The following is a 26,440-nucleotide window of genomic DNA, read 5'->3' as shown; positions in this document are numbered from 1 at the left end:
CTATAATGACAAAGCAAAAACAGGTTTTTAGAAATGTTTGCAAATGTATACATTTTTTAAATGGTTTCCTCCAGATGTGTCACTTGGCATTCAAGCCAAATAGTTCAATCTTGATTTCATCAGACCAGAGAATCTTGTGTCTCATGGTCTGAGAGTCTGAGAGTCCTTATGTCAAAATCCAAGCGGGCTGTCATGTGCCTTTTACTGAGGAGTGGCTTCCGTCTGGCTACTCTACCATAAAGGCCTGATTGGTGGAGAGCTGCAGAGATGGTTGTCCTTCTGGAAGGTTCTCCCATCTCCACAGAGGAACTCTGGAGCTCTGTCTGAGTGACCATCAGGTTCTTGGTCACCTCCCTGACCAAGACCCTTCTCCCCCGATTGCTTAGTTTGGCCGGGCGGCCAGCTCTTGGAAGAGTCTTGGTGGTTCCAAACTTCTTCCATTTAAGTATGATGGAGGCCACTGTGTTCTTGGGGACCTTCAATGCTGCAGAAATCTTTTGGTACTCTTCCCCAGATCTGTGCCTCGACACAATCCTGTCTCGAAGCACTAAGGACAATTCCTTCGGCCTCATGGCTTAGTTTTTGCTCTGACATATACTGTCAACTGTGGGACCTTATGTAAACAGGTGTGTGCTTTTCCACATCATGTCCAATCAATTGAATTTACCACAGGTGGACTCCACGTTGTAGAAACATCTCAAGGATGATCAATGGAAACAGGATGCACCTGGGCTCAATTTAGAGTCTCATAGCAAAGGGTCTGAATACTTATGTAAATAAGGTGTTTCTGTTTTTTATTTTTAAAACATTTGGTCAAATAAAAAATAAAAAACATTTTTCTCTCTGTCATTATGGGGTATTGTGTGTAGAATTATGAGGGGAAAAAATGATTTCATAAATTTTAGAACGTAACGAAATGTGGAAAAGGGAAGGGGTCTGAATACTTTCCTGGATGCACTGTAGGTGGCTGTTAAGCTAAAACATTGACATATTTAGTGAGGCTAATTAGGCAATTCTGCAGCCGACCAATGGAAGTGCCAGTGTCTGTGACTACAAAACCCTGCATACGGACAAACTGCAGCGAATAGGAGAGCTGTGCCTTGTTAGCATGTTTCATCAAAGTGAATCTCACACCTGGTGAGTGAATATAAAAGGACTCACTGAACGTTGTTGTGAAGATAAATATATGACATTTAATGTATGAAATATATGAAATCAATATAAAAATCCCACCCAGTTGTCAACAAGTGCTATTGATCATCATCAGCACCACTGCCCTTGTGAGTTTGTTGCACCGACATAGCTGTGTTTTGTCGGTTCTCACCATTGGAAGCCATGGTCCATTGCCCAACCTGTCTGACTCATCAGAGCATTCTGTGCACTGCTTAAAAACTCATCTTGTCTCCATGTGAGTATCTTACTTTTGCCATCCTGCATCCCCAGTCTTCCTCTATAATGAATGACAACTTGCGGGAGAACAAGATAATAAAAAAAGATGTTCCTTGCTTTTTCCTCCCACACACTCTGACATGTTACCACAGAGAGCCTGATTGTAATGTAGAGCACAGGACATGGAAAAAAGAAGCCCCCATTTTCCTTGCCATCGTGACAAGTACAACTGCTGTTGTGCTGAAGAGGCCTGTCCTCAAATGTTAACATTTTAGCTTGCCTGTATGTTTAATGAGCAGTTGCTACGTTGTTGAGAAAACAATGACCTCACAGTATAACATGATTTCCCTTGTTCAGTCAACACTATTCTGTAAATCATTGTGTTAAACCCACTGAAGAGGTCCTTCTATTTGGAGCATTTTTTCAGTAATTTCAGAGTTTTAGAAACAACGCACCTTTGAGGTTGACCTGGATTCTAGGATGAGAATAGCTGTCAGAAGCCCAGTCCTGTTATATAGCGTATGTCTTCATTGTCTACATCTACCAGTAGACTGAGTGACCTTTAAGTGTTCCCATCAAGTCTCAGCTTCCTGTCATCCTTCACACAGCTACAGTCCTTTAACACCTAACATTTTAGTTTGGTATCACCAATTGAGGGTGTAGTCTGTTTTTCAGGAATAAGGCAATGTAAAGCTGCATGTAGACATATCAGTGTTAAATCTATATCTGCACAGTTATTCTTTCCTGCAGCCAGCTGTGCATGTCATAAAGTAGACTATGAAGTGAACCACATGCAGTACTATATGTTGAAATCCTTGTTCTAGTGTAAATTAGGATGGTGTTGACTGGCCAATGACGAGAGGAGAGGCAGCTGTGATGATCTCATTCTGAAGTCACCTTGTGTGTGTGTGTGTGTGTGTGTGTGTGTGTGTGTGTGTGTGTGTGTGTGCGTGTGTGTGTGTGTGCGTGTGTGTGTGTGTGTGTGTGTGTGTGTGTGTGTGTGTGTGTGTGTGTGAGCATCAGTGATGGACTACAGTAGACCCTTGGGCACCATGTTTCAATGGAGAGAGCTTCCACTCTCATGATGTATGGCTCTCTAAGGCCATATTGTGGAGTCAGTCCAAGAATTATTGCATGACTGAGTCTGACGACATTTTATTTTCTTGGGATTCTTACAAATAACCTCTCAGCAAACAGATCTGTGCCAGTAGTCTGTTTGTTGTCTCATCTGGATGTGCGTACTAACAGTCATTTTGAATTTAGAAATTTCAGACTGTAGTTTACATAACGACATTCATATCGTCTTCTCTTATACTGAACAAAAATATAAATGGAACATGTAAACTTTTGTTACCATGTTTCATGAATTTAAATAAAAAATCCCAGAAATGTTCCGTATGCACAAAAAGCTTATTTCTCTAAAATGTTGTGCACAAATTTGTTTACATAACTGTTAAAGAGCATTTCTCCTTAGCCAAGATAATCCATCCACCTGACAGATGTGGAATATCCAGAAGATGATTAAACAGCATGATCATTACACAGGTGCACCTTGTGTTGGGAATAATAAAAGACCACTCTAAAAATGGTCTGTTTTGTCACATAACACAATGCCACAGATTTCTCATGTTTTGAGGTGAGGCATGCAATTGGCATTCTGACTGCAAGAATGTCCAACAGAGCTGTTGTCAGATAATTGAATGTTCATTTTGTTTTAGAGAATTTGGCAATACATTCCACCGGCCTCACAACCGCAGACCACGTGTAACCACACCAGCCCAGGACCTCCACATCCAGCTACTTCACCTGTGGGATCGTCAGGGGGGGTTGGGGGGGACTAAAAAGAGTCCTTTTATTTTCTTAGAATTGTTGGTATTTTACCCCCCCCCCCCTTTTCTCACCAATTTTGTCATATCCAATTACGATCTTGTCTCATCACTGCAAGGGAGAGGCAAAGGCTGAGTAAGGCGCCCTCCAAATGACCCGCCAAACCACGCTCCTTAACACGGAATCGAACCCGGGTCTATAGACCTTTGCCTCTCCCGAGCCCGTTGGGGAGTTGAGGCGATGAGACAAGATCATCATTGGATCGCAATTGGATATCACTGAAGGGGGGGTTAAATAAATAAAAGTGTACTTATTCAGATCTACCACTATCCATGCACACCCATATTAGCCTTGATTTCAATTCAATTATTTTAACGGTTTAATATTTGATGTGTTTACACAGTATGTAGAGTAGTTTCACTCTAACTGGACTATAATTTTTATGAACGTTGGTTGGCTACACTTTAAACTGTTGGTTGGCTACACTTTGAATCTTAAAGTGAATCCTTCCTAAGGATGTGTGTAATTTAAATAGTGTTGTTGGAGGATTAGACTGTTAAGCTTTGCAGAAACTGTGACGTAAATAAGACCTGTCACAAATAATCCAAACATATAGTTGCAGTCTGAGATAAAAGGTTAAATCAATGTCCTGTTATTGATTAGCACCTGTCTGATATAACTGTGAGATTCCCCTCAGTAAGCTATGTCCTTAACACTCCTGCCTCCAAGGCTGGCTAGGCCAAACTTCTGAGAACTGGAGAGATGGCAGACTCAGTAACTTGATCTGACTCTGCTCTAATTTAACTGCTCTCTCCCTCCTACTGCTAGTAAGGGGTATATTCACACACTCTGCTGCCTGACAGGTACTCCTTCTCACCCCTTTACACTGCCTCTCTGTGACATGTGCCCTTGAGAGTAGCTTTCTCATTTTCTTGTTAACTAGGACTGCATAGCATGCTCTAACACTAGTCAACCACACTAGGCTATATAGTGTGCTGTAACACCAGTCCCAGAGCACCAAGGCTATTGAAGTTTCTTTCTGACAAATGGTTTACTAGTGTGACTGACTGGGGTTTGAATTCAGGTCTTTTGCCTGCCACAAGACAGTCTAAGCCCGCTGAGCTAAAGCTGAGACATTCTGTAAAATTCCAAGGAAATAATATGGAATTCCGAGGAAATAGTATGCCTCATACATGTTGCTGTGTGTGTAATTCATACCCATTGTCATTTTTAAAAAGTAGCAAAACAAACAAGAAGTCTGTTTCTGGTGACTTTGGGTGCCCTCTATAGTCTTATCTGTAAGCTTCTGTAATCCACTGTTGGCTGATGTCCAGCTGGAGACGTTTGTATTGTGTGTCTGGCTGCACATTGTGACTGAGCCGTGGAGGGCTTACTCTTCCTGACCTGGCTGTGACTTCCACAGGGCCTGTTCTCAATCCAGCCCAAGGGAGCTAGACGACTAGTCTAGTCACTCAAACAGGACCATGCTGCTTAAGAGCGATGTGCTGCTCACTGTTAAATAAACTGCATCTCCTCTGACAGGGCAGCAGGCACAGGAAGAGAGTGAGTAGAAGAAGTAGGGGAGATGGATGAGAGTTAGGCATGCTATATTTGTACTAACTTCCCTCTTGTGTGTATCTCTTGATAGATTTGTATACGTGTTCATACTGTCGTGACACATTGACTGCTTTGGGACTTCTGCTTTGTGTTTCCATTCTAAGGAGCCATTCACAAAGTTGTCAAACTTCAACTTGGGCTCATCCAGCTGTTGCAAATTCCCATGGCTGCTAGACAGTACAAACTCGTGACAGTACATGTCAATTGACTGATGTCTGAATTGTAGGTGGCAAACAACACACCTTGCTTGTATACGCTATTAACAAATTGTGACAGAGGGCTTATGGGATTGTTATTGTAGAGATTTTAGTGTTTTTCTCTTCAAACAAGTTCAACTGCCCTAAAATATTAAATCAATGTCCTGTTATTGACTAATACCTGTCTGATATAAAGTTGAAGTCGGAAGTTTACATACACTTAGGTTGGAATCGTTAAAACTCGTTTTTCAACCACTTCACAAGATTCTTATTAACAAACTATGGTTTTGGCAAGTCAGTTAGGACATCTACTTTGTGCATGACACAAGTAATTTTTCTAACAATTGTTTACAGACAGATTATTTAACTTATAATTCACTGTATCACAAGTCCAGTGGGTCAGAAGTTTACATACACTAAGTTGACTGTGCCTTTAAACAGCTTGGAAAATTCCAGAAAATGATGTCACGGCTTTAAAGCTTCTGATAGGCTAATTGACATCATTTGAGTCAATTGGAGGTGTACCTGTGGATGTATTTCAAGGCCTACCTTCAAATTCAGTGCCTCTTTGCTTGAGATCATGGGAAAATCAAAAAACATCAACCAAAACCTCAGAAAAGTTTTTAGACCTCTACAAGTCTGGTTCATCCTTGGAAGCAATTTCCAAATGCCTGAAGGTACCACGTTCATCTGTACAAACAATAGTACGCAAGTATAAACACCATGGGACCACGCAGCCGTCATACCACTCAGGACGGAGACGCGTTCTGTCTCCTAGAGATGATCATACTTTGGTGTGAAAAGTGAAAATCAATCCCAGAACAACAGCAAAGGACCTTGTGATGATGCTGGAGGAAACAGGTACAAAAGTATCTATATCCACAGTAAAACAAGTCCTATATTGACATAACCTGAAAGGTTAACGATTCTCGTCCTCCTCTTCTAAGGAGGAGTAGTAAGAAGGATCGGAGGACCAATGCGCAGCATGGTAAATGTTCATTATATTTATTTATAACTCAGAACACTAAATAATAAAACAACAAAGAGAACGAAATGAAACCGAAACAGTCCTGTACGGTGCATACATAAAACACAGAACAGAAAAGAATCACCCACGAAACACAATAGAAAACAGGCTTCCGAAATATGGTTCTCAATCAGGGACAATGATTGACAGCTGGCTCTGATTGAGAACCATACCAGGCCAAACACAGAAATAGCAAATCATAGAAAAACTAACATAGACAACCAACCCAACTCATGCCCTGACCATACTAAAACAAAGACATAATAAAAGAACTAAGGTCAGAACGTGACAGAAAGGCCATTCAGCAAGGAAGAAGCCACTGCTCCAAAACCGCCATAAAAAGCCAGACTACGGTTTGCAACTGCACATGGGAACAAAGATCATACTTTTTGGAGAAATGTCCCCTGGTCTAATGAAACAAAAATATAACTGTTTGGTGATAATGATCAATGTAATTTATGTTTGGAGGAAAAAGGGGGATGCTTGCAAGCCGAAGAACACTATCCCAACCGTGAAGCACGGGGGTGGCAGCATCATGTTGTGGGGTTGCTTTGCTACAGGAGGGACTGGTGCACTTCACAAAATAGATGGCGTCATGAGGTAGGAAAATGATGTGAATATATTGAAGCAACATGTCAAGACATCAGTCAGGTTGTTAAAGCTTGGTCACAAATGGGTCTTCCAAATGGACAATGACCCCAAGCATACTTCCAGAGTTGTGGCAAAATGGCAGTGGCATAAAGCCCTGACGTCAATCCTATAGAACATTTGTGGGCAGAACTGAAAAAGTGTGTCTGAGCAAGGAGGCCTACAACCCTGACTCAGTTACACCAGCTCTGTCAGAAGGAATGGGCCAAAATTCACCCAACTTATTGTGGGAAGCTTGTGGAAGGTTACCCGAAACATTTGACCCAAGTTAAACAATATATAGGCAATGCTACAAAATACTAATTCATTGTATGTAAACTTCTGACCCACTGGGAATGTGATGAAAAAATATAAAATCTGAAAGAAATCATTCTCTCTTCTATTATTCTAACATTTCACATTCTTAAAATAAAGTGGTGATCCTAACTGACATAAGACAGGGAATTTTTACTGGGATTAAATGTCAGGAATTGTGAAAAACTGAGTTTAAATGTATTTGGCTGTATGGTGTATGTAAACTTCAGACTTCAACTGTACCTGCGGCATTCCCTTTAGTAAACTGTAACACTAGTCTAGCACACTAGGCTATATAGTGTGTTGTAACACTAGTCTACTACACTAGGCTGTATAGTGCCTCCAAGGCTGGCTACGCCAAACTTTGCAATAGAACGTCATTAAATGTAATGTCACGGTGTAAGGCAAGTTTATGACAACCTTGTGTAGGCATTATGACAGAATATTTACATAAAACATTACAGATCATTGAATATGGAATGATTAGATATACAGGATGCATGGAGCTTTTGAATAGTTTTAATACTGGTAGCATCCTAGTCAATGTGTCCCAGGCTATAGGCTCTGTCTGTCTCTGTCTCTGACTGTGTCACGAACGTTGTTATAAGAATCTGACCAAAATGCAGCGTGGGTTGGATTCATCATCTTTATTTAACGTGAACCGGCAAAAAACAATAAAGAAGAAATAAAGTCATGTGAAGCTATGCAATGCTCAAGGCAACAATACACAAACAAGATCCCACAACCAACAGGTGGGAAAAGGCTGCCTAAGTATGATCCCCAATCAGAGACAATGATAGACAGCTGCCTCTGATTTGGAACCATACCAGGCCAACCTAGAAATAAAGAAACTAGAATGCCCACCCTAGTCACACCCCAACCTAACCTAAAATAGAGAATAAAGAATCTCTAAGGTCAGGGTGTGACAGTACCCCTCCCCCAAAGGTGCTGACTCCGGTCGCAAAACCTGACTCTATAGGGGAGGGTGGGCATCTAGCCTCGGTGGCGGTTACGGTGCGGGACGTAGACCCCGTTCCGCTTGCGGATCAGCCCACTTCGGTGGTGCCTCTGGTGCGGGGATCGTCGCCTGAAGCTCCAGACCATGGATCGTCGCCAGAGGAACCGGGCCGTGGATCGTCGCCGGAAGCCCCGGCCCGAAGATCGTCGCTGGAGAATCCGGACTGTGGATCGTCGCAGGAGGAACCGAACCATGGATTTTAGCCAGAGGAACTGGACAGTGGATCGTCGCCGGAGGGACCGTATCGTGGATAGTCGCCGGAGGCTTCGGACTGCAGACCATCGCTGGAGGCTCTAGTGCGTGGAGCTGGCACAGGGTGTACCAGGCTGGGGAGACGCACTGCAGGCCTGGTGCGTGGAGCTGGCAAAGGGCATACCGGGCTGTGGAGGCGCACTGGAGGTCTGGAGCATACAGCTGGCACAATGTGTCCTGGACAGATGACAACCTTCGCTCTGCAAATGCGGGGGGCTGGCACAGGATGCACTGGGCTGTGGAGGTGCACTGGAGACACGGTGCATAGAACCTGAAAACATTGTACCGGAACGATGACACTCTCCTCAAAGTGAGTGCGGAGAGCTGGCACAGGTGGCATCGGACGGCTAACACACTCCTCAGGGCGACTGTCTTGCCTCTCCAGCCAAACCAACAGCTCTTCCGCTTCACTTTCTTCACATTTCGCCAACCGCTCCTCGAAGGTCTCTATCTCACCGCTCCATTCCCTCTCTCTCAATCTATCCAACGCTTCCTCCATGGTCTCTGACTCACCCCTCAGCGTCACCGACCACCCCGTGTGCCCCTCCCCAATTTTTTTTGAGGCTGCTTCTTGGGCCTACATCGTGGCCATGAACCCCGGTGTCGTCGCTGTCCCTCTTTCGCTGTTTCCTCCTGCTTCCATGGCAGGCTTTTGTCTCCTGCCATTATTTCATCCCAAGTCCAGGATGTCCTCCACTCCTGGCTTTCCTCCCAGGCCCAGGATCCCTGCTCCTCCTGGGCACGCTGCTTAGTCACACCCCGACCTAACCCCTTTCTTTCTTTCTTTCTTTCTTTCTTTCTTTCTTTCTTTCTTTCTTTCTTTCTTTCTTTCTTTCTTTCTGTCTGTCAGTGGGCCAGGCTCTGTCTGTCTGTCTTTCTGTCAGTGGGCCAGGCTCTGTCTGTCTGTCTTTCTGTCAGGGGGCCAGGCTCTGCCCAGGCTCTGTGAATAAGCCCCAGTGCTACAATTACCTTTTACAGATTGCTTGATTTATTTACCCTAAGCCCATTTTCCTTCATGTTCACTGTAATCTTCCATTATTTACAGCCAGGCAAGGAAGGCATAGCTCTCAATCACTTCCGCAGCATCCATCCTTATTAACATATTGTTCACAGAGGAAAAATACATACTTTTTAGCCTTCTTCTGTAAACCAATCCTATTATCAATCATATTATCACATTTTCAATGTATCACATCAAAAGAAATGAAAAATAATACAACCATTGTCCAAATTACTTACAAGCTTGCTTTGGAGCTGAAAAAAAATTACGACACACACGAAGTCCCGAAGAACCCCACCATTATGGTTACTCACTATTAGTTGATATTTCCTCAGGGAAGTATAGCAGTTCTGTGTAGGTGTCCTCACAAGATCCAGAGCAAGCACAGCTATCAATCCAGACAGTACTCCTTAGCAGCAACAGATATGCCATGGAAACATGAACTCATTTACAGTGGGGAGAACAAATATTTGATACCCTGCCGATTTTGCAGGTTTTCCTACTTACAAAGCATGTAGAGGTCTGTAATTTTTTATCATAGGTACACTTCAACTGTGAGAGACGGAATATAAAACAAAAATCTAGAAAATCACATTGTATGATTTTTAAGTAATTAATTTGCAATCAATTATTTTGTGCTTTACAACGTACAGTATACAGTATGCTGCCAACAGACCATGGACTCTGTTTTTGATTTAAAAAAGCAACTTCAACACAACTATACCGTGTTCCTTTAGAAGAGGTCATGTTTTGGAGAATGACCATACTTGGTTAACCACAATATGAACATGCCTTCGAGATGTTTTCTGGCAAGGTAAATATACGGAATCTAAAACAAAAATCCAGAAAATCACATTGTATGATTTTGAAGTAATTAATTAGCATTTTATTGAATGACATAAGTATTTGATACATAAGAAAAGCAGAACTTAATATTTGGAACAGAAACATTTGTTTGCAATTACAGAGATCATACGTTTCCGGCAGTGTATCAAATACTCGTTCTCCCCACTGTATTTTCCACAAGCAATTCTCTCCAGGTCTCGCACGATACTAGGCTAACTTCGAGGCTGTCAAATACCTCCACGATGAAACGGTAGCTTCAGTCTCTACTAAGTCTTTCTTACCAAAATAAATATAAATTTCTAATAAAATAAAAATCAGTATTTCCCTCCAAAACTCGTCGATATGGGTTTTGTTATACTGTTATCTTCTTCTTTTATAGTTTTTCTTCACCAACACTGATAATGTCTCCTCGTCCTTTTTTCAACAACTCTTTTTTCTTTCTTCAACCTCTCTTTCTCAGGCCTCCTGTTAACCAGGTCAACTCTCCCATTGGCCTCAGCTTAACAAGCTACCATATTGGTCAAAACTTCAAAGTAAACTAATCTATTCACTTGTACATTAAAGAAATATTTCTTTAAAATGCATTAATGACATTACACTTCAGGAGCAATTCGATCACCTTTTATATCTAATACAATGTAATTATAACAAATAAACGCTACTTGATTTTAACAAGGGTATTACACAACACTCTCTGGACATCTAAATCAAAGCTTATTTTCCTTGGTTCCTGAACGTGTGTAATATCAACTGTCAGATAAATAAATACAATTGTCTATAAAATACATTGACCCCTTAAAGATGGTTACCGTGGTAACGGATTGGAGCTATTGGGAGGAGCTGCGTTTGTAAAGTGGTCCTTCTGTAGCTCAGTTGGTAGAGCATGGCGCTTGTAACGCCAGGGTAGTGGGTTCGATCCCCGGGACCACCCATACGTAGAATGTATGCACACATGACTGTAAGTCGCTTTGGATAAAAGCGTCTGCTAAATGGCATATATATATAAAGTTGGCTGCTAGCTGACCCTGAGGAATTCAGCTGTTGGGGTACGCATGCATTTATAATGAGTATGTACAGTGGTCTGCTGATCCACATTTCCTGGGAGAGAAGGGTTTGCTCACCGGAGCCACGGATATAGACACAAATGACAACTTTCCTTCAAAAAATAAGACAGAGCTGGCTTTTTATTGAAATCTGTAGCCAAAAATAAACTTATTTTACAGGCAACATCTCCATTCTTGTGCATATTCTCAGCAGTGCTCTTGATAAGCCAACAAAAGAGTACATATTTTATACTCAAGAGTGAGGGCTCACGTTAGAGACATTTAGAATGACTCGTCTAGCGAATTAAATCTAATCAGCAGAGCTGTTCCCATAGAATGGCTGACAGAGAGAGATAGAGATGGAGCTGAGCCGGTGTCCTCGCTCCTCACCTCTGCAGAATCTGCTCATGCGTCATGTAGTTTCCATAGCACCCTGAGCAGAACTGACTGATGATAACACAACATACCAAAGTGCTCTTCTTTTACTGTTTCCTTTTCTCTCTGACACTTGGTAGACTGGAGAGAATAGAATAATAGTCATTGTACTGTATACAAAAGGATATTCAAAATAGAAGCTCAATAAACTGTATACAATTCAACAAGTGATACATTTTGCATTACAGGCATATGCGTATGTTACTTTGTTATGTATACTCCAATACTCGATTTGACTTGATTAAGCGTTGGGGTACCTCTTCACCCTGCTCTTAGAGTAAATGAGACCAACCTAACTGAGACCATAGATTGAGTCCATAGATTTCCCACAATGTCAGATTGCTGATGAACTCATTCAGTCTTATGCAATCTTTCTGTTCTAGAGGCAATTCATCTTACAGAAAAATTAGATTCAGTGGGTTATAGGGTTCATTGATTGTGTAATGCAGCTAATCTTGATCAGGAATTTGAACACTCGTTTATTGTTGGTTGTAGAGAGAACATAGTATTGGCATCAGTTCGTTTTCACATTTCTGAATTGTTTAGGATTGCTATGTAAGATAACCATAGTCTTACAATGAATGGTGCCTAAAACAAATAGATACATTTCACACGCTGTGGATCAAGTGTTTAAAATCTTGCTGTGGCTTTGTCAGTCAGCTTTCTTGAATAGTGTGGAGATTAAGGAGACCTTATCTTGTCTGGCTGATGCTGCTTCTTCTTTCTCTCTGCTGCCTGTCTTCACCTTCACCACTCTCTGTCACTTCTCTCTCTCTCTAGCCCCATTGGGAATATTCTCACACACAGGCAGCTGAGCCTAGCACTGGAGTCCTGCAGGTCTGATCTGTGTGAAGAGGCCCTATATAATCAGAATTATACTTCTATGAGAGGCCCTCTAGCTCTATGCTATACAACCAGTCATAAGAGCAGGGATCTCACTCAAAGGATCTGATTAGGAAACCCACACGAAGTTGCTGGATATTTCTAAGGGTATTTTTTGTGCTGCTCAGACAGCCTCTTCCCTGCATTTTGATTGGCTGTTGACACCTCTCTGTGGGTGTGACCCCTGATGCTGCTGTGTGTGTGAGGACTGAAGAGAAGAGGAGAGGGAACTGGCAGCTGCTGCTGTGTTCCTGGAAGTAGGAGTGGGGATGTGATAGAGGGATTTCACTGTGACCTTGTGTGATATACTCCTGCCCCCAGAGAGCCCGGCTCCATACCGGCTTTATGTCTCCCAAGCTGAAATATCATTTATCTCCCTGCTCTGCTCTGCTCTATAGTAGTGGAGAGAGGCTCTTTACAAGGTGCTCCGATTAAAACAGGGCTGTTTGTCTCCTTTACAATAGGATTTCAGAACAATACAAAGACCAATACATGGAAAATGTGGCTTCTGGAAAGAAGGTTGTTCTGCCTGTGCTATAGCCATTGTTGTTGTGTGTGTGTTTTTGGGTGAAAAACAAAGATGAGTGGTGGGACCCAGCCTGTTCGCTGTGGAGTCACTACTGGCTGGTGGGGGCTGTGGATCAGTACCCAGCTGCCCCTGCTCTCCACCTGCACAGCTGTCCTCCCGCCAGCAGCCACGCTAGCTGGGCCCCAAATCTCGACATCTAACTCTACATACTGTACACACTACACAGCTACTGCTGCGTCTGTAGGAATCCAAATCTCATCATATGGTTTTAGCCTATGATGAATAACCTCGTTTGACTGCCAGAACTGATGTGACTGCATCTTTCAAAATAAACATAGACAAAAATCTTACAGTGACGTTACAGTGAACGATGGATTTATAGAGGGACAGTGCAATTCACACGCTAGTTGTAGTGGCATAGAGCAGCCCTAGGTTAGGGGACAATCACAGCTTCACGTCTTGGTATTTTTAGTGGTGTTTAATGTGGTATTTACAAGGACTAAAACAGGAAAAACTAAAATGATAAACAAGTATATTGTTAATTTGGCATTGATTTCCCAGCAGAGACTGAACGATGGGTTCAGTATAATAGAAGAATGTTTTAATTATCACAAGGGTACATTTAAGTAATAAGGCACGAGGTGGTGTGGTATATGGCAGTTCTTAGGCACGACACAATACATTACAACCCCTGAGGTGCCTTATTGCTATCATAAACTGGTTACCAACGTAATTTGAGCAGTAAAAATAAATGTTTTGTCATACCTGTGGTATATGGTCTAATACACCACGGCTGTCAGCCAATCAGCATTCAGGGCTCGAACCACCCCATTTCTAATCACATTTATACCACTGCTTTATTACTAGAAATGTTATTTAATTGGGGGAATGATTGACTTTTGTTCAAAAGATCTCATCATGGCCTCCCGAGTGGTGCAAGGCACTGCATCGCAGTGTTGCGGCGTCGCTGCAGCCTGGGGTTCGACCCCAGTTAGCTGACTTCGGTCGTCAGTTGAACGGTGTTTCCTCAGACACATGGGTGCAGCTAGCTTCCGGGTTAAGCGAGTGGGTTTCAAGAAGCGAGGCTTGGCTGGTCATGTTTCGGGGGAAAGCATGACTCAACCTTTGCCACTCCTGAGCCCATTGGGAAAAACTGTTTATACAATCTCCAAGAGAAAGGAATATGGTCTCGCAGACTCTATAAACTCAGATACAACTCAGATCTTACCACATCGTTACTTGGAAATAGGACACATTCATACTAATTGTCTTCTATAATTTTGAGTGCAGAGCTGCTAATTATTTAGTGCAAATTGTCTTCACACGAACATGTTCCTTGTCTTCACATAAACATGTTCCACCGTTAGTTAACCAGTGGCGATGTGCAGAGAGGCTTTGTGAGAGACTATTCTATTGCTGACTGATCACTAACAAATTAATCACGTCCAGATCCGTGTCTATTTATTGTTAGTCCAATGTTTGTCTCCTTTCTATTATTCAATATATTAAAGACTGTGGATAGGCACACATAACCACTTTGGACTAGAGGATTTACACTTACAGAGATATTTCAGCTTATACTACCTTACTTTGTGTACCTTGTACGTATTGATAAGTGGCATCATTTGCACAGTTTTGTGATAGTGAAAAAAGACAGATGGAGAATGTATGCTAATAATAGTACATTTTATGAGCTCTGATATCTACCATTTACTTTATCCAGTAAATCTCCTTTAGCCCTAAGAAATAGTGCTTAGGAGTTGTTGTCCAGAGCAGAATATTACATTTTTATTTGTGTGAAATGACTATACTTCTCCTTGGTAGTTGATGTAAACTATACTGAACAAAAATATAAACGCAACCACAACGCAACAGCAATTTCAACGATTTTACTGAGTTACAGTTTATATAAGGAAATCAGTCAATTGAAATACATTCATTAGGCCCTATTCTATGGATTTCACATGACTGGCAGGGGCGCTGGGGAGCCACTCCTCAGTTTCATCAGCTGTCTGGGTGGCAGGTCTCAGACAAGCCAGATGTGGAGGTCCTGAGCGAACTGCCAAAATCTCTAACACAACGTTGGAGAGAAGGTTATGGTAGAGAAATTAACATTAAATTCTCTGCCAACAGCTCTAGTGGACATTGCTGCAGTCAGCATGCCAATTGCATACTCCCTCAAAACCTGAGACATCTGTGGCATTGTGTTGTGTGACAAAACTGCACATTTTAGAGTAGCCTTTTATTGTCCCTGGCACAAGGTGCACCTGTGTAATGATCTTGCTGTTTAATCAGCTTCTTGATATGCCACACCTGTCAGGTGGATGGATTATCTTGGCAAAGGAGAAATTATCATTAACAGGGATGTAAACAAATTTGTGCACCAACATTTTTAGAAATAAGCTTTTTATGTGTATGGAACATTTCTGGTATATTTTATTTCAGCTCATGAAACATGGGACTAACACTTTACATGTTGAGTTTATATTTTTCTTCAGTATAATTAGGATGTGGCACTGGTATGATGGTATTGCTGTGCTTTGTAACAGTGTGAATAGTGGCTTTGACTCAGGTTGGCTAAATGCACTTAACTTTGTCGGAGACAATTAAGAGCCTGGTCGACGACCGTGGTTCAGCATGGCTGCGGCTAATTACATTTAATCTTCTGCAATGCTGTCCTGACCTAATCATGGGGATGGTGAGGCGTGGGCCAAGCAGTGGGGAGATTATTTAAAGCAGAGTGGGTCAGAGGAACGCTCGGCTAGTTTATGTTGTCGATAACTCAGGACACGCTAGCCTGGCGTCAGCACACATTAATATGGGATTGAAATGCGGTACATTGACATTCTCTCCCTTTCTTTCCTTCTTCTCTCTTCTCCTCCTCCATCTCCTCCTCCCCCTAAACAGTGCAGTGTCTGGAGATGACGACTAAGAGGAAGATCATTGGGCGCCTGGTGCCATGCCGGTGCTTCCGGGGTGAGGAGGAGGTCATTTCAGTGCTGGACTACTCCCACTGCAGCCTGCAGCAGGTGCCCAAGGAGATATTCAGCTTTGAGCGCACGCTAGAGGAACTCTACCTGGATGCCAACCAGATCGAGGAGCTGCCCAAGGTGGGTTCTGCTGGGGCTGAGGCTGGGGACAGGGCTGGGCCTGGGTTTGGGACTGAGGCTGGGGACGAGGCTGGGGACAAGGCTGGGGACAAGGCTGCGGCTGGGGTTGAGGCTGGGGCTGGGAAATGAAAGGGGTGAACTGTATAAAAGAGGCTCTATAAAGCCAAATAGTTCAGACAACAGTCATTCCCTTGAATTTTCCCCACATTACTAAAGCATGTCGTAATGATCGATGGAAACGTTATCTCAGCTCGATGCACTCTCTCTTCATGTGGCGCTCAGTGTTGATTGGCTAAATAAGTTGCCAGGCTAACCAGACCCCACAGACCAAACAGTGCCGCAATGTCCTTCCTGTCTGTAAATGAGCTGCTTATGAAGCAGAGAGCGAAACACAAATGGACTTGCTGACTCTTGTCTGACCTTCACATTGAACTGAAAACAATACAATCTGTGAATGTAGCTTTCGTTAAGACTTTCAACGGAGATCTATTACAATCTTGACAATAGTGTATTTGTTTTAAATTGAAACCCCTGGCTGAATACATCGTATTCGTTTAGTACAACATTGAAATCCAACAATGTATTGGCTGAATGTTTACAGTGCAATTAACTGTGATATCCTTCAGAGTGTTTCAGTGGAATTACTACATTTCATGAAATTTCAGTGTTCATCAACAAACTCCCAATTAGATGCTTTAAGTCAGCAGAAACCGACTTCGGTATCTTCAACTTCTTTTTCTCATGACACCCGGATATGGGGACCCCGCTCAGGCATTTTCTTTTACGCCTGCTACGTTAGGTTAGGGTCTTTGTGAAGAGAGTTCAGGGCCAGTGTGGCTCCTTACAGGGTTGCATAAGACCAGGCATTGATAGACCCAGAGTGTGTGGTCCTTTATGTAAGTGTGGCTCATGTATCAGAGTGATGCCCTGGGCAGGACTGGACAATGCTGGCTCTCCTCTCCAGTCTTCATTGTTGTAGCTACTCCCCCTCTGGCTCTTACTGCTCTTAAAGAGTAATGGCCTCTCATAATGGGCATGTTATAGTAATGTAATGTAACTGGACTGTAATGTCTCCTTGACTGCATCTCAAATGGCACCCTCTTCCCTTTGTAGTGCACTACTTTTAACCAGAGCCCCATGGGCCATATAGGGAATAAGGTGCTGTTTGGGATGCAGAGACTCAGAACGTCACCCTTTCTATTCTCTCCTTTTCATGGAGAAAGGAATGGACTGCAGTCAAATATAGGAGAAGGCGCTTGCTGATACTGTATTGGCTGGCTTTGAATGTAAAAGCTGATCTATTCATTATTCATGATACACTGTGATGGTAATTTGTAACCTGTTATCTCAAACATCAAGTGGCATGCTGTGATGCACATGCACACTATAATTCTGTATAGCACCCTTTATCTCTCTCTGTTACCTCTGCTCTTACAGTGATCAATGGGAAACCTGTTAGAATGTTGAGACTTTACTCATTTAACAGCATCGCATCACTTGAGACCAGCCTCATTGAAACTCAATGCATGAAGTCTCACCAAGTCTACACTCTTTCAACTCTAAGAGTAAAACTTGTGTTTCTTCTATCCTGCCTCTCTCTTTCTAAAGCAACTATTTAACTGTCAGGCTCTCCGGAAGCTGAGCATGCCTGACAATGACCTGTCAAACCTGCCAACCACCATAGCCAGCCTTGTAAACCTGAGGGAGTTGGACATCAGTAAAAACGGTAAGCGAGTGAGATCCATCAATCTCTGATAGTTTCTACTCTGATCTATTCGAAATCTCTACTCTCTACTGATACTGTGACTCTAAATGTTTGCATGATGTACAAAAGGATGAGGCATGAGTGGTAATTGGTTATGAATGACAAACATGTTTCTATTCCATTCCGTCTTTAGGTATTCAAGAGTTCCCAGACAACATTAAATGCTGTAAATGCTTATCTGTTGTGGAGGCCAGTGTAAATCCCATTGCCAAGTAAGTGAAGAGAGAAGTGTATCGTTGTGGTGGAATGGCTGTAGTCTATAGGGACAATGGTAATGCTGTACTATCATCGCCAACAGCTGTGTCTGTCGTTATGTACCAAGCAACAACCACAGATGACCTCAGTAAGAAACATCCATTAATATTTCAGTAAAAATGGCTGTAGAAATTGACCCATAATCTTTTTAATATTTTCCAAAATCGCCCCAGAGCAACTCTAACAGATAAACATAGAGGCAAATAACTACATGGGAGATTGTTCTATTTGTGTATCTGAGGCTTTTTTCTGAATTGAAATGATTTGAATAGAAGAATAGAAACAATTCCATCAATGTTAAACTAAGACATTTCTGTTAATTATCTTAATTGATACTGCATTGTGTAAATATGCCATTTGTTAAATATGGAATATTTCGCTGCACTCGCATTAACATCTGCTAACCATGTGTATGTGACCAATAAATTTGATTTTGAGTTGTTTTCTGTCCTTACAGAGGGTAATGCAGGTCTCTTTGCTAGTTCATGACATGACGTGACTCCTGCTATTAAATACATTGAAAAGCCATAAGGAGTTGCTCTGCCACTGAACATTTTTACGCCATACATTTAGCATTTTTTTGGTGGAAAATCATAGGTTGACAAACAAATGGCTCCTCGTAGACTAGAGTAAGGATGTATTACTGATTGGCTTTTTATTATACTGAGACTAGGGTCTCTTTTACAGATGAGCCCTGCATAAATACGGCAAACACACAATACACAATGTTTCCAAACATATTAAGAAAAAACAGACACATTTATCAACGTAAAGGTCTCTGATCAGTACTCAGAACTGACCAATGGGGACCAGAACATCTCATTTCAGAGATCTCACATAAATGGTGCCAGAAAATTAAAATCAGCTTTACCCAGCTCTGTAGAGACTGAAGGGGCCTCCGCTGTTATCCAAGTCTGAGCCTGGGTTTGGCCATTTTATACGTCTACATTTAATTAATGATGATAGATACATAGGATGTTTCTACATGAGTGCTTTGTAGATAAACACAAGAAAATGCTGCTTTCTCCTTACATACAAAGAGGCCCAACCCATTTTTTGATACAAAACACAATGGTGAGTTGTACAACTATCACCAGTAATAAACCTAAGGGCACAATGAAACAGCATCTAGTGGTTTAAGTGTAGCTGCTGCTGCAAGCGTATAGATAATATCCCCAGAATCTAAAATAAACATTCAAGTGGCCTGGACAATTTCCTTCCTATTAACAAAAGTCAGACATGCTTGTTTCTGTAAAGCTCAGTGACGTTTTTTAAACGAAGGTTTTTCACCAAGCCAGCTACCATGATATTTGTAGGAAGGAACTCGCTCAATTTGTGTACCGTTCAAACTAGGCATTACATATGAATTTAAATCTTGTTTTTTGGGACCTAGAAAAAAAGCATGTATTTTCTTTGCATCTAGCACTAACTTTAGATCAAAAAGTGACCTCTGCAGTGCTTGAAAATCTGACTTAAAATGTGAAAAGGCTTGGCTAACCGATAGAGCAATGGAATACAACACTGTCTCATCTGCTTACAATTATATACATTTTTTGCAGCATTACCAATGTTATTTATATTTGTTGTAAACAATAGTGGGCCTGAATATTGAACCTTGGGGCACCAAGGTATGAGTATGAGTCATTCTGTAGTGCTGCAGTGTGCTAGCTTTTCTGACAGTGCTGAGTGGAGCTGGTTCAGGGGAGTTGTCATGGGAATGGGGTGGGCTAACATTTAGCCTGACTTTAAATGTGTCTGAGGTCCTTAGCCTCTGTAAATCCTGTACCCTGGCACCAACTAACAGGAACCTGCTCTCTTTCTTTCTACAATTTTCTCTATTCCCTTCCCTCTCTCTCATTTTCAATCTCTCCACTGCAGGCTCCCAGACGGCTTCACCCAGCTCCTCAACCTGACACAGCTCTTCTTAAACGACGCCTTTCTGGAGTACCTCCCCGCCAACTTTGGCAGGTGAGCTCAGCTTATGTAGTACCCTGCTCTGCGTCTGTGGGTCCTTGGGCCCTCTGTGTATGTATAGGGTTTGGATTGGAGCTTTTATTCTGCGCTCCATTACAAGTATGCCTGGGTGGGTTTATATTGTCAACAGACTGTTCTTTATTCTCTGCACACAACGCCTGGTAAAAAGCACCAGCCTGGGGCTTTAATAAAGCAATGGGTTTAGCAGCATCTCCTCTCTGGTTTGGTGATGAATTGAACATAAAGTAACAGTTCATCAAAACAGCAGTGGTATTGCTCTTGGGCTCAGTGTAATGGAATTTAACGTTGGGGTGTCATGTTTTCTGATCCAATACTTGACAGTCCTATGCATATCATTAACATTTATTACTACTAAGGTTAATTTACCTAAGTTACTGTAATCTTCAGTAATTTTGGTAATTAACAGAAAATCTAAGGCAATCTATCGTAAATTTGGTCATTTCTACTTGGATAACTGTAAAAAAAAATATATTCATATATAGTATGCATTTATTATGTCCATATTGTCCATGAGTTTCTAATAGATATACCATAAGGTTCAAGAGAAAATATAATAATTAATGAAAAAAGCATCTTGTCAACAAATGGAATTATTTTGAATTAAATCTGTAACTCTTCCAACTATTGACATTTTTCAAAGCAACCACCAGTTTGACGCCAAAATATTGACAACAAATACATATTGACATAGTAAAATAAATCAAAGTTTGTACAGTGCATTTGAAAAGTATTCAGACCACATGACCTTTTCCACGTTTTGTTATGTTACAGCCTTTTTACAGGGGAATTTGCAAAAAAAATGTAAAACATGTTTTTGCTTTGTGATTATGGGGTATTGTGTGTAGATTGATGAGGGGAAAAAAACGTTTTAATACATTTTAGAACAAGGTTGTAAATCAAGGGGTCTGTATACTTTCCGAATGCACCAAATGCACTGTATAAAGGTTATTTCATGCTGGAACCCTGAGTTTATCGTTTTTATTTAGGATAATGTTTTGTAGCTTTGTCATTCCATTTTTTTTACTCTTATTCAATTATTTCATGTATTTTACATGTGATAAGGCCACGAAGAGTGCCAGAGATTATTACAGGCACCTGTGACAATCTGAAGTAACCAAAGGGCCACTACATGCCTTGTGATAGATTACATAAAATCCTTGAAAGATGAAAATTCTGGCAATTTTCTGGTAAATTTCAAAAGTTTCCAGGAATATACCCTCCCTATAATTTACTTTGTTTTTCTTGTCTTGATTGTGTGTGCTTTTGACCTCCTCTACCTTTCAGACTTTCCAAGTTACGGATCCTGGAACTGCGAGAGAACCACCTGAAAACGATGCCAAAGTGAGTGACTCACCACGCAGAGACATCACCAGGGCAGCTAGAGTTAGCTACAGAGGCGTGTTTGATCATGGGATGGAAAGGAAAGGGTACAGTAAAAGACATCCCAGGCTGAAACTAAACTCTTTGCCAACATACTTTTCACTAAAGTACATATAATTTTATTTAAAAAAATGATTTAACCTTTATTTAACCAGGCAAGTCAGTTAAGAACAAATTCTTATTTACATTGACGGCCTACACTGGCCAAACCCGGACGACGCGGGCCAATTGTGCGCCGCCCTATGGGACTCCCAATCACGGCCAGTTGTGATACAGCCTGGATAATTTGCAGCCAATATCACTGATACATAGAAATAGAGAGAACTACAATGTTGAACTGTTTTAGTGTTATCTATCCACAAGTTAATAGAGTATTTTATTGCAACGTCTCCATGTCTTCCACAAGCACTTCAAATAAATGATAGCCTTCATCCCACTCCATCCAGCCTACACATAGCCTACCCACCTCACGTCTGTCCCCTCTCTCCTATGGAGGAGCTACTGAAGTAGCCACTGAAGTAGCCATGAAAAGTGTCTGTTAATGGAAGCATTGACAGCTTTAGCAGCCAGCATGCCTACTCAGTCCCTATGAATAATCCAACCCTGCCAAAGGTACCCGTCAACACAGCAGGCTTTGGTTTTACCATTCCCCCTGCATCACACGCTGGGGGGCAAATAGCCTGAGTAACATTCTGAGGTGGAATCTTAATGGGCAGATAAGAGCATGGTAAATAGCAGCTTCTAAAGCAAATGCCATCAGTCTCTCTCTGTGCGATGGGTAGCATGTGTCAGGGGAGGGGCGCTGTGCTGTGGTCTTGTTATTTGATGTCTAAATGAAATGTGAAGAAGGCCCCACGTTGGAGTGTGTGTGTACTGGTGTGTGTGTAGCTAGTGGAGCGCAGCCAGTGATGTTGTGATTTATCATAGTGGAGAGTGTTGCGCTGCGTGCCCAAGAGACAGACACACACTGCTCACATTGGTTGGTGCATGCTGGCTCACTCAGGTGTCCTGATTTGAAAACAACTTTTATCCCACCATAACAATAACCCCACCCCCATCCCTCACACTAGAGATTGAATCAAATGAAGTACACTCATCCTCTGTCACCTCTAATGTGGCACAGCAAGGGATGTTTATTCATCTGCGTAAACCAACTCAAACATGTTTCCCCTTGAAGATGAGTGTAATGTCCTCATTCAGTTAATGAGTGTGTCACGTTATCACAGAGTCATTGGAAGGAAAGTGTATCCTAGAGGAAGGGTATAGATTACAAATAGGATTTTGATATGTAATCAAGGTTGGGGAGATATTCTGCCATGAGGGATCTGATCTGTTTGTTCTCACATCATAATTGAAATGAACTATATGGCCCAGCTGCTGTATATCATGACATAAAACATACATGGCAGACTATCCTCTTTAGTGATTTTACTAATGGACACGCACCACTCAAGACAAAGGTCCTCTGCAATCGCAAGCCAATACAACCAGTAATGATGTGCAATGCATCCTAGATTAAATCATTCTGACATTGCTCTCCCCGGCTGACACTGTGTACACTGCATGGATGAAAGAGTTTCATTTGAGGTGTTGCATGGTGCAATGGAGAAAGCCATTTCATGTTATATTAATCATTAACTAACTGCATTGTTTTGATTTTAGCTATTTATATTTGTAGTGAATATTATGTGAATGTGTGGGGATATCTGGCAAGCACGGCGTCCCTTCTGCGATGGCAGAGTTGCAGGAGGCCTGTTTGGGAAGGAGTTTGGCTGGTGATTGGCCTTTCTAAATGGTGACTTTGTTTCTATGCCAGAATCTGAGGCTCTTCCCTCTTGTTTGCTGCAGGTCAATACACAGACTGTCACAGCTGGAGCGATTAGACTTGGGAAGCAATGAATTCACTGAACTGGTAAGAAAAGAGGCCCTTTGAAGACGGCAGTCACGTGGACAGCAGCTGTCACCACACAGGCAGCCATGACCCAGCAGACCTGGAAGACGAGCCGGGCCCCCCTCGCTCTGCTCTGCACCCTCATTACGTCTCCAGCACTGCTCCCTCCGCCCGCTGTTTGTGTGTGTACATGTGTGCGTGAATGCGTGCAAGTGTGCCATGGGAAATGGCTGGTACATAGGAGAGGTACTGTGAGATTAGTTTAAAATGTTGCATGATTATTGACCGACAATCCATGTGATATCTAAGATGGGGCAATATGAAGTGTGTGGATGCAGAATGCTCAGGGAGGGAGGGAGGCTTTTCAAGTGCGTAACTTTTCAAGTCATCCTTGGTTAACCTGATCACACACTGTGCTGGGACTGCGGAGCCCCTGGGAGAGCTGCTGGGTGATGCCATGCATGACATGCTCTGTGCCACAGGTCCCACTGATGCCTTAATTGTGCATGTCTAAATGTGCTGTTAGACTGAGGGCTGGGCTGCCTCCACGGACCCCTCTGTGACTCACTGTGGCAATGGAACACACTCACTGTGGCAATGGAACACACTCACTATGCACACGGCAGCACCTGCCTCCTCCTCACTCAAGGTCAAGTTTAACAGGCACACAAACCCATCTCAGAATGACTGGGTGATGTTTTCCAACCATCGAATTTTAAACATAAGAGCATTTTTCTGTTTGGAGTTGGTTGAAGGTCTGAACCAGCGTTTCTCAAACGAGGGGTCGCAACCCCATGTGGGGTCACCTTATTTGAAAATAGGGTTGTGAGAGAAACTCTGAAATTAAATAAAAAAAGATTGAACTAGCTTCATAGCCGGTAGCCGCTTGATGTATTAAACAGAGCTGTTTCTGTTTTCTTCCTAAAAATGGCTCTATTTTTTTTAACAGTTTAAACTACAAAATGTTATGACCCCATCACTGAAAGATTAGACTCTAAGACACGTATGTGTCTTCTGTTTCCCTGCAAAGCCCACAAGCCACGCAGGACTTATTAGAACAGAGTGGACAAGACCAGGCACTAAATCAGCCTGGGGGGAAAATAATATCAAGATCATACAAAATTATTACCTGATGGTCTTCTGAACTTCCCACTACCTTTCTGATGCATTTCAGTCACTTCAAAACATACTTCCTTCAGATTGAAATACTGTCAAAAGTACTGTCAGACTGATTGGTAATAGACTGTCATAACCCCAATTTAAAAAAAGTAAACATTGGCCGTTGATTACGTCACTTTGTTTACATGATGGAGTCACGAAAAATGTTTCATCTCAAAATGGGGTCGCGGGCCAAAAAAGTTTGGGAACCCCTCGTCTATACTTTCGGTCACGTCTGATGTACCTTTAGTATTTCCAGGACTTTGTCCTTGGGAAGTGAGGAAAAGGCATAATTTGCACAGCCCGTTCCAAGGGAGCAGATGGTTTGGCATTGTGATAAGCATGCTTTGCTGAAGCCCCCAAGTTACTGCAGAGAGAGAGAGCGCCCATCAACTCTTCCTGGTGCTATAGTCTGAACTCACAATCTGTGTGTCCTACTTAAATACAAGCCTTCCTCCCTCCACTTATGGCCTCTCTTGTCCTATCCCTTCCCCATTCAAGGACTCCTGTTGCTTTTTGCTGATAGTGTGAGCAACATTGCCAATTGCATCTCAATTCCCCTCAAATAGAATCCTGTAGTCTAGCTTTATTGCCTGCTGATTTCGAAGCCCAGGGAAAATATAATGCATTTTCTCGCATTCCTTAAGCTGTTGTCTGCCCCATACTTTGTGCCAACATGCCTATTGCATTTCTTCAGCTGATGGTTTCTGTGGCGAATGTTAGATTATTCTATCAGTGTTTTTCAGCACGGAGAATTCATTGATTTTTTTCCCAGAATTCCGTCCTGGTTTATTGGTATTTCTTTGTAGAGGCAGACACCTTTCCCCTTAATTTAACTAAGCTCTGGAATGTAATTCAGAATCAACAGAGCTTCTAACAGGTTGGCTGAACCAGAAGCTCTATGAAAGCTCTGATTTCAGCTCATGCCTTATTTTAGTGGCAATCAGTCTTCTACTCGGTTTTACTAAACTGCAAACATTTACATGTATAAGACCAGGATTCAGAAGACCTTATCTTATGCACCTTATGTGCATTCAGCACAAGCAGCTCATTGATATCAATGAGGCTGAAAACATTGTCCTTCTTGCTCTAGGCTAAACGCATGCAGAAGATGCAGATGTGAAAACGTCTGCAACTTCAGAGGCATTGTCATGTGACGAAACCAAACAATGACCTCAGCACATGTGGGCCCAGCTGAGCCACGAGCAGATGCTGAGTCCTGTGTGTCACAGGCAGAGAGTGAGGAAAGTTTCCTAATTAAAGTCCCTGCCTGGAGAAAGGGAAGGGGGGGAGGGGGAGGGGGGATGCAGATGCCGGTGCTTGGAGGGCCGGAGTAGAGCAGAGCAGTGGATGTCATCAGCAGAGAGGAAATGACATCGCAGCGCTTCAAAGACAGACAAGAGGACATGCCTCTGCACAGGAAGCTCCATGGCACTGAGCACCATCCAAGTGTTCAATCTCCATCCGGAGAGAACAGGAGGCATGGTAGAGGTGCCAACACAGTCCACCATGCCAACCCTTCTCTTTGTTTCTCATTAACGCTGAACTTACAAGTAAAATAGTGTGGTGCTACTGTACTGACTCCAGCTCTACTGTAGATAGTGAGTTATGGATTGATGAGTCATACTACACACAACACTCCAAGAGTTCAATGAGGGATTTGGAGATTGTGTGTGATGTTTTGGGAGGGTAGTGGGCAGATAGGGGACACAGCGACTACATAGGACATTTTTAGCACCGCATCCATTACCCAATGACCTTCTTTATACCCTTAGTGGAAGGAAACTTCCTTTTTTGGGGGGGGGTTTGAAGTTTACTCTAAATTATACTTTTTTTGAGCAGATAATAGAATGTGCATTGCATCAGTCTGATTTAGATTGCT

At 42.3% G+C, this 26,440-nt stretch overlaps 1 protein-coding gene across 10 annotated transcripts in view; it reads left to right on the top strand.

Moving 5' to 3' along the window:
• The window catches only part of lrrc7 (leucine rich repeat containing 7), a 170,348-nt gene that overhangs the window by 108,576 nt on the left and 35,332 nt on the right, over nucleotides 1-26,440 (top strand). For all 10 annotated transcript variants that reach the window (XM_035781639.1, XM_035781710.2, XM_035781699.2 and 7 more), the window contains 6 exons: nucleotides 15,912-16,114; nucleotides 17,723-17,840; nucleotides 18,013-18,091; nucleotides 20,013-20,102; nucleotides 21,414-21,470; nucleotides 23,358-23,421. In XM_035781639.1, the coding sequence (XP_035637532.1) occupies nucleotides 15,926-16,114; nucleotides 17,723-17,840; nucleotides 18,013-18,091; nucleotides 20,013-20,102; nucleotides 21,414-21,470; nucleotides 23,358-23,421 (597 nt within the window). In that variant the 5' untranslated portion in view covers nucleotides 15,912-15,925. The remainder of the gene's footprint in view (nucleotides 1-15,911; nucleotides 16,115-17,722; nucleotides 17,841-18,012; nucleotides 18,092-20,012; nucleotides 20,103-21,413; nucleotides 21,471-23,357; nucleotides 23,422-26,440) is intronic.

Source organism: Oncorhynchus keta, chromosome 1, assembly GCF_023373465.1.
Source record: "Oncorhynchus keta strain PuntledgeMale-10-30-2019 chromosome 1, Oket_V2, whole genome shotgun sequence".
Taxonomy (NCBI): Eukaryota; Metazoa; Chordata; class Actinopteri; order Salmoniformes; family Salmonidae; genus Oncorhynchus; species Oncorhynchus keta.
The sequence above is the reverse complement of the archived record's forward strand: the minus strand, read 5'-3'. Positions and strand labels throughout refer to the sequence as shown.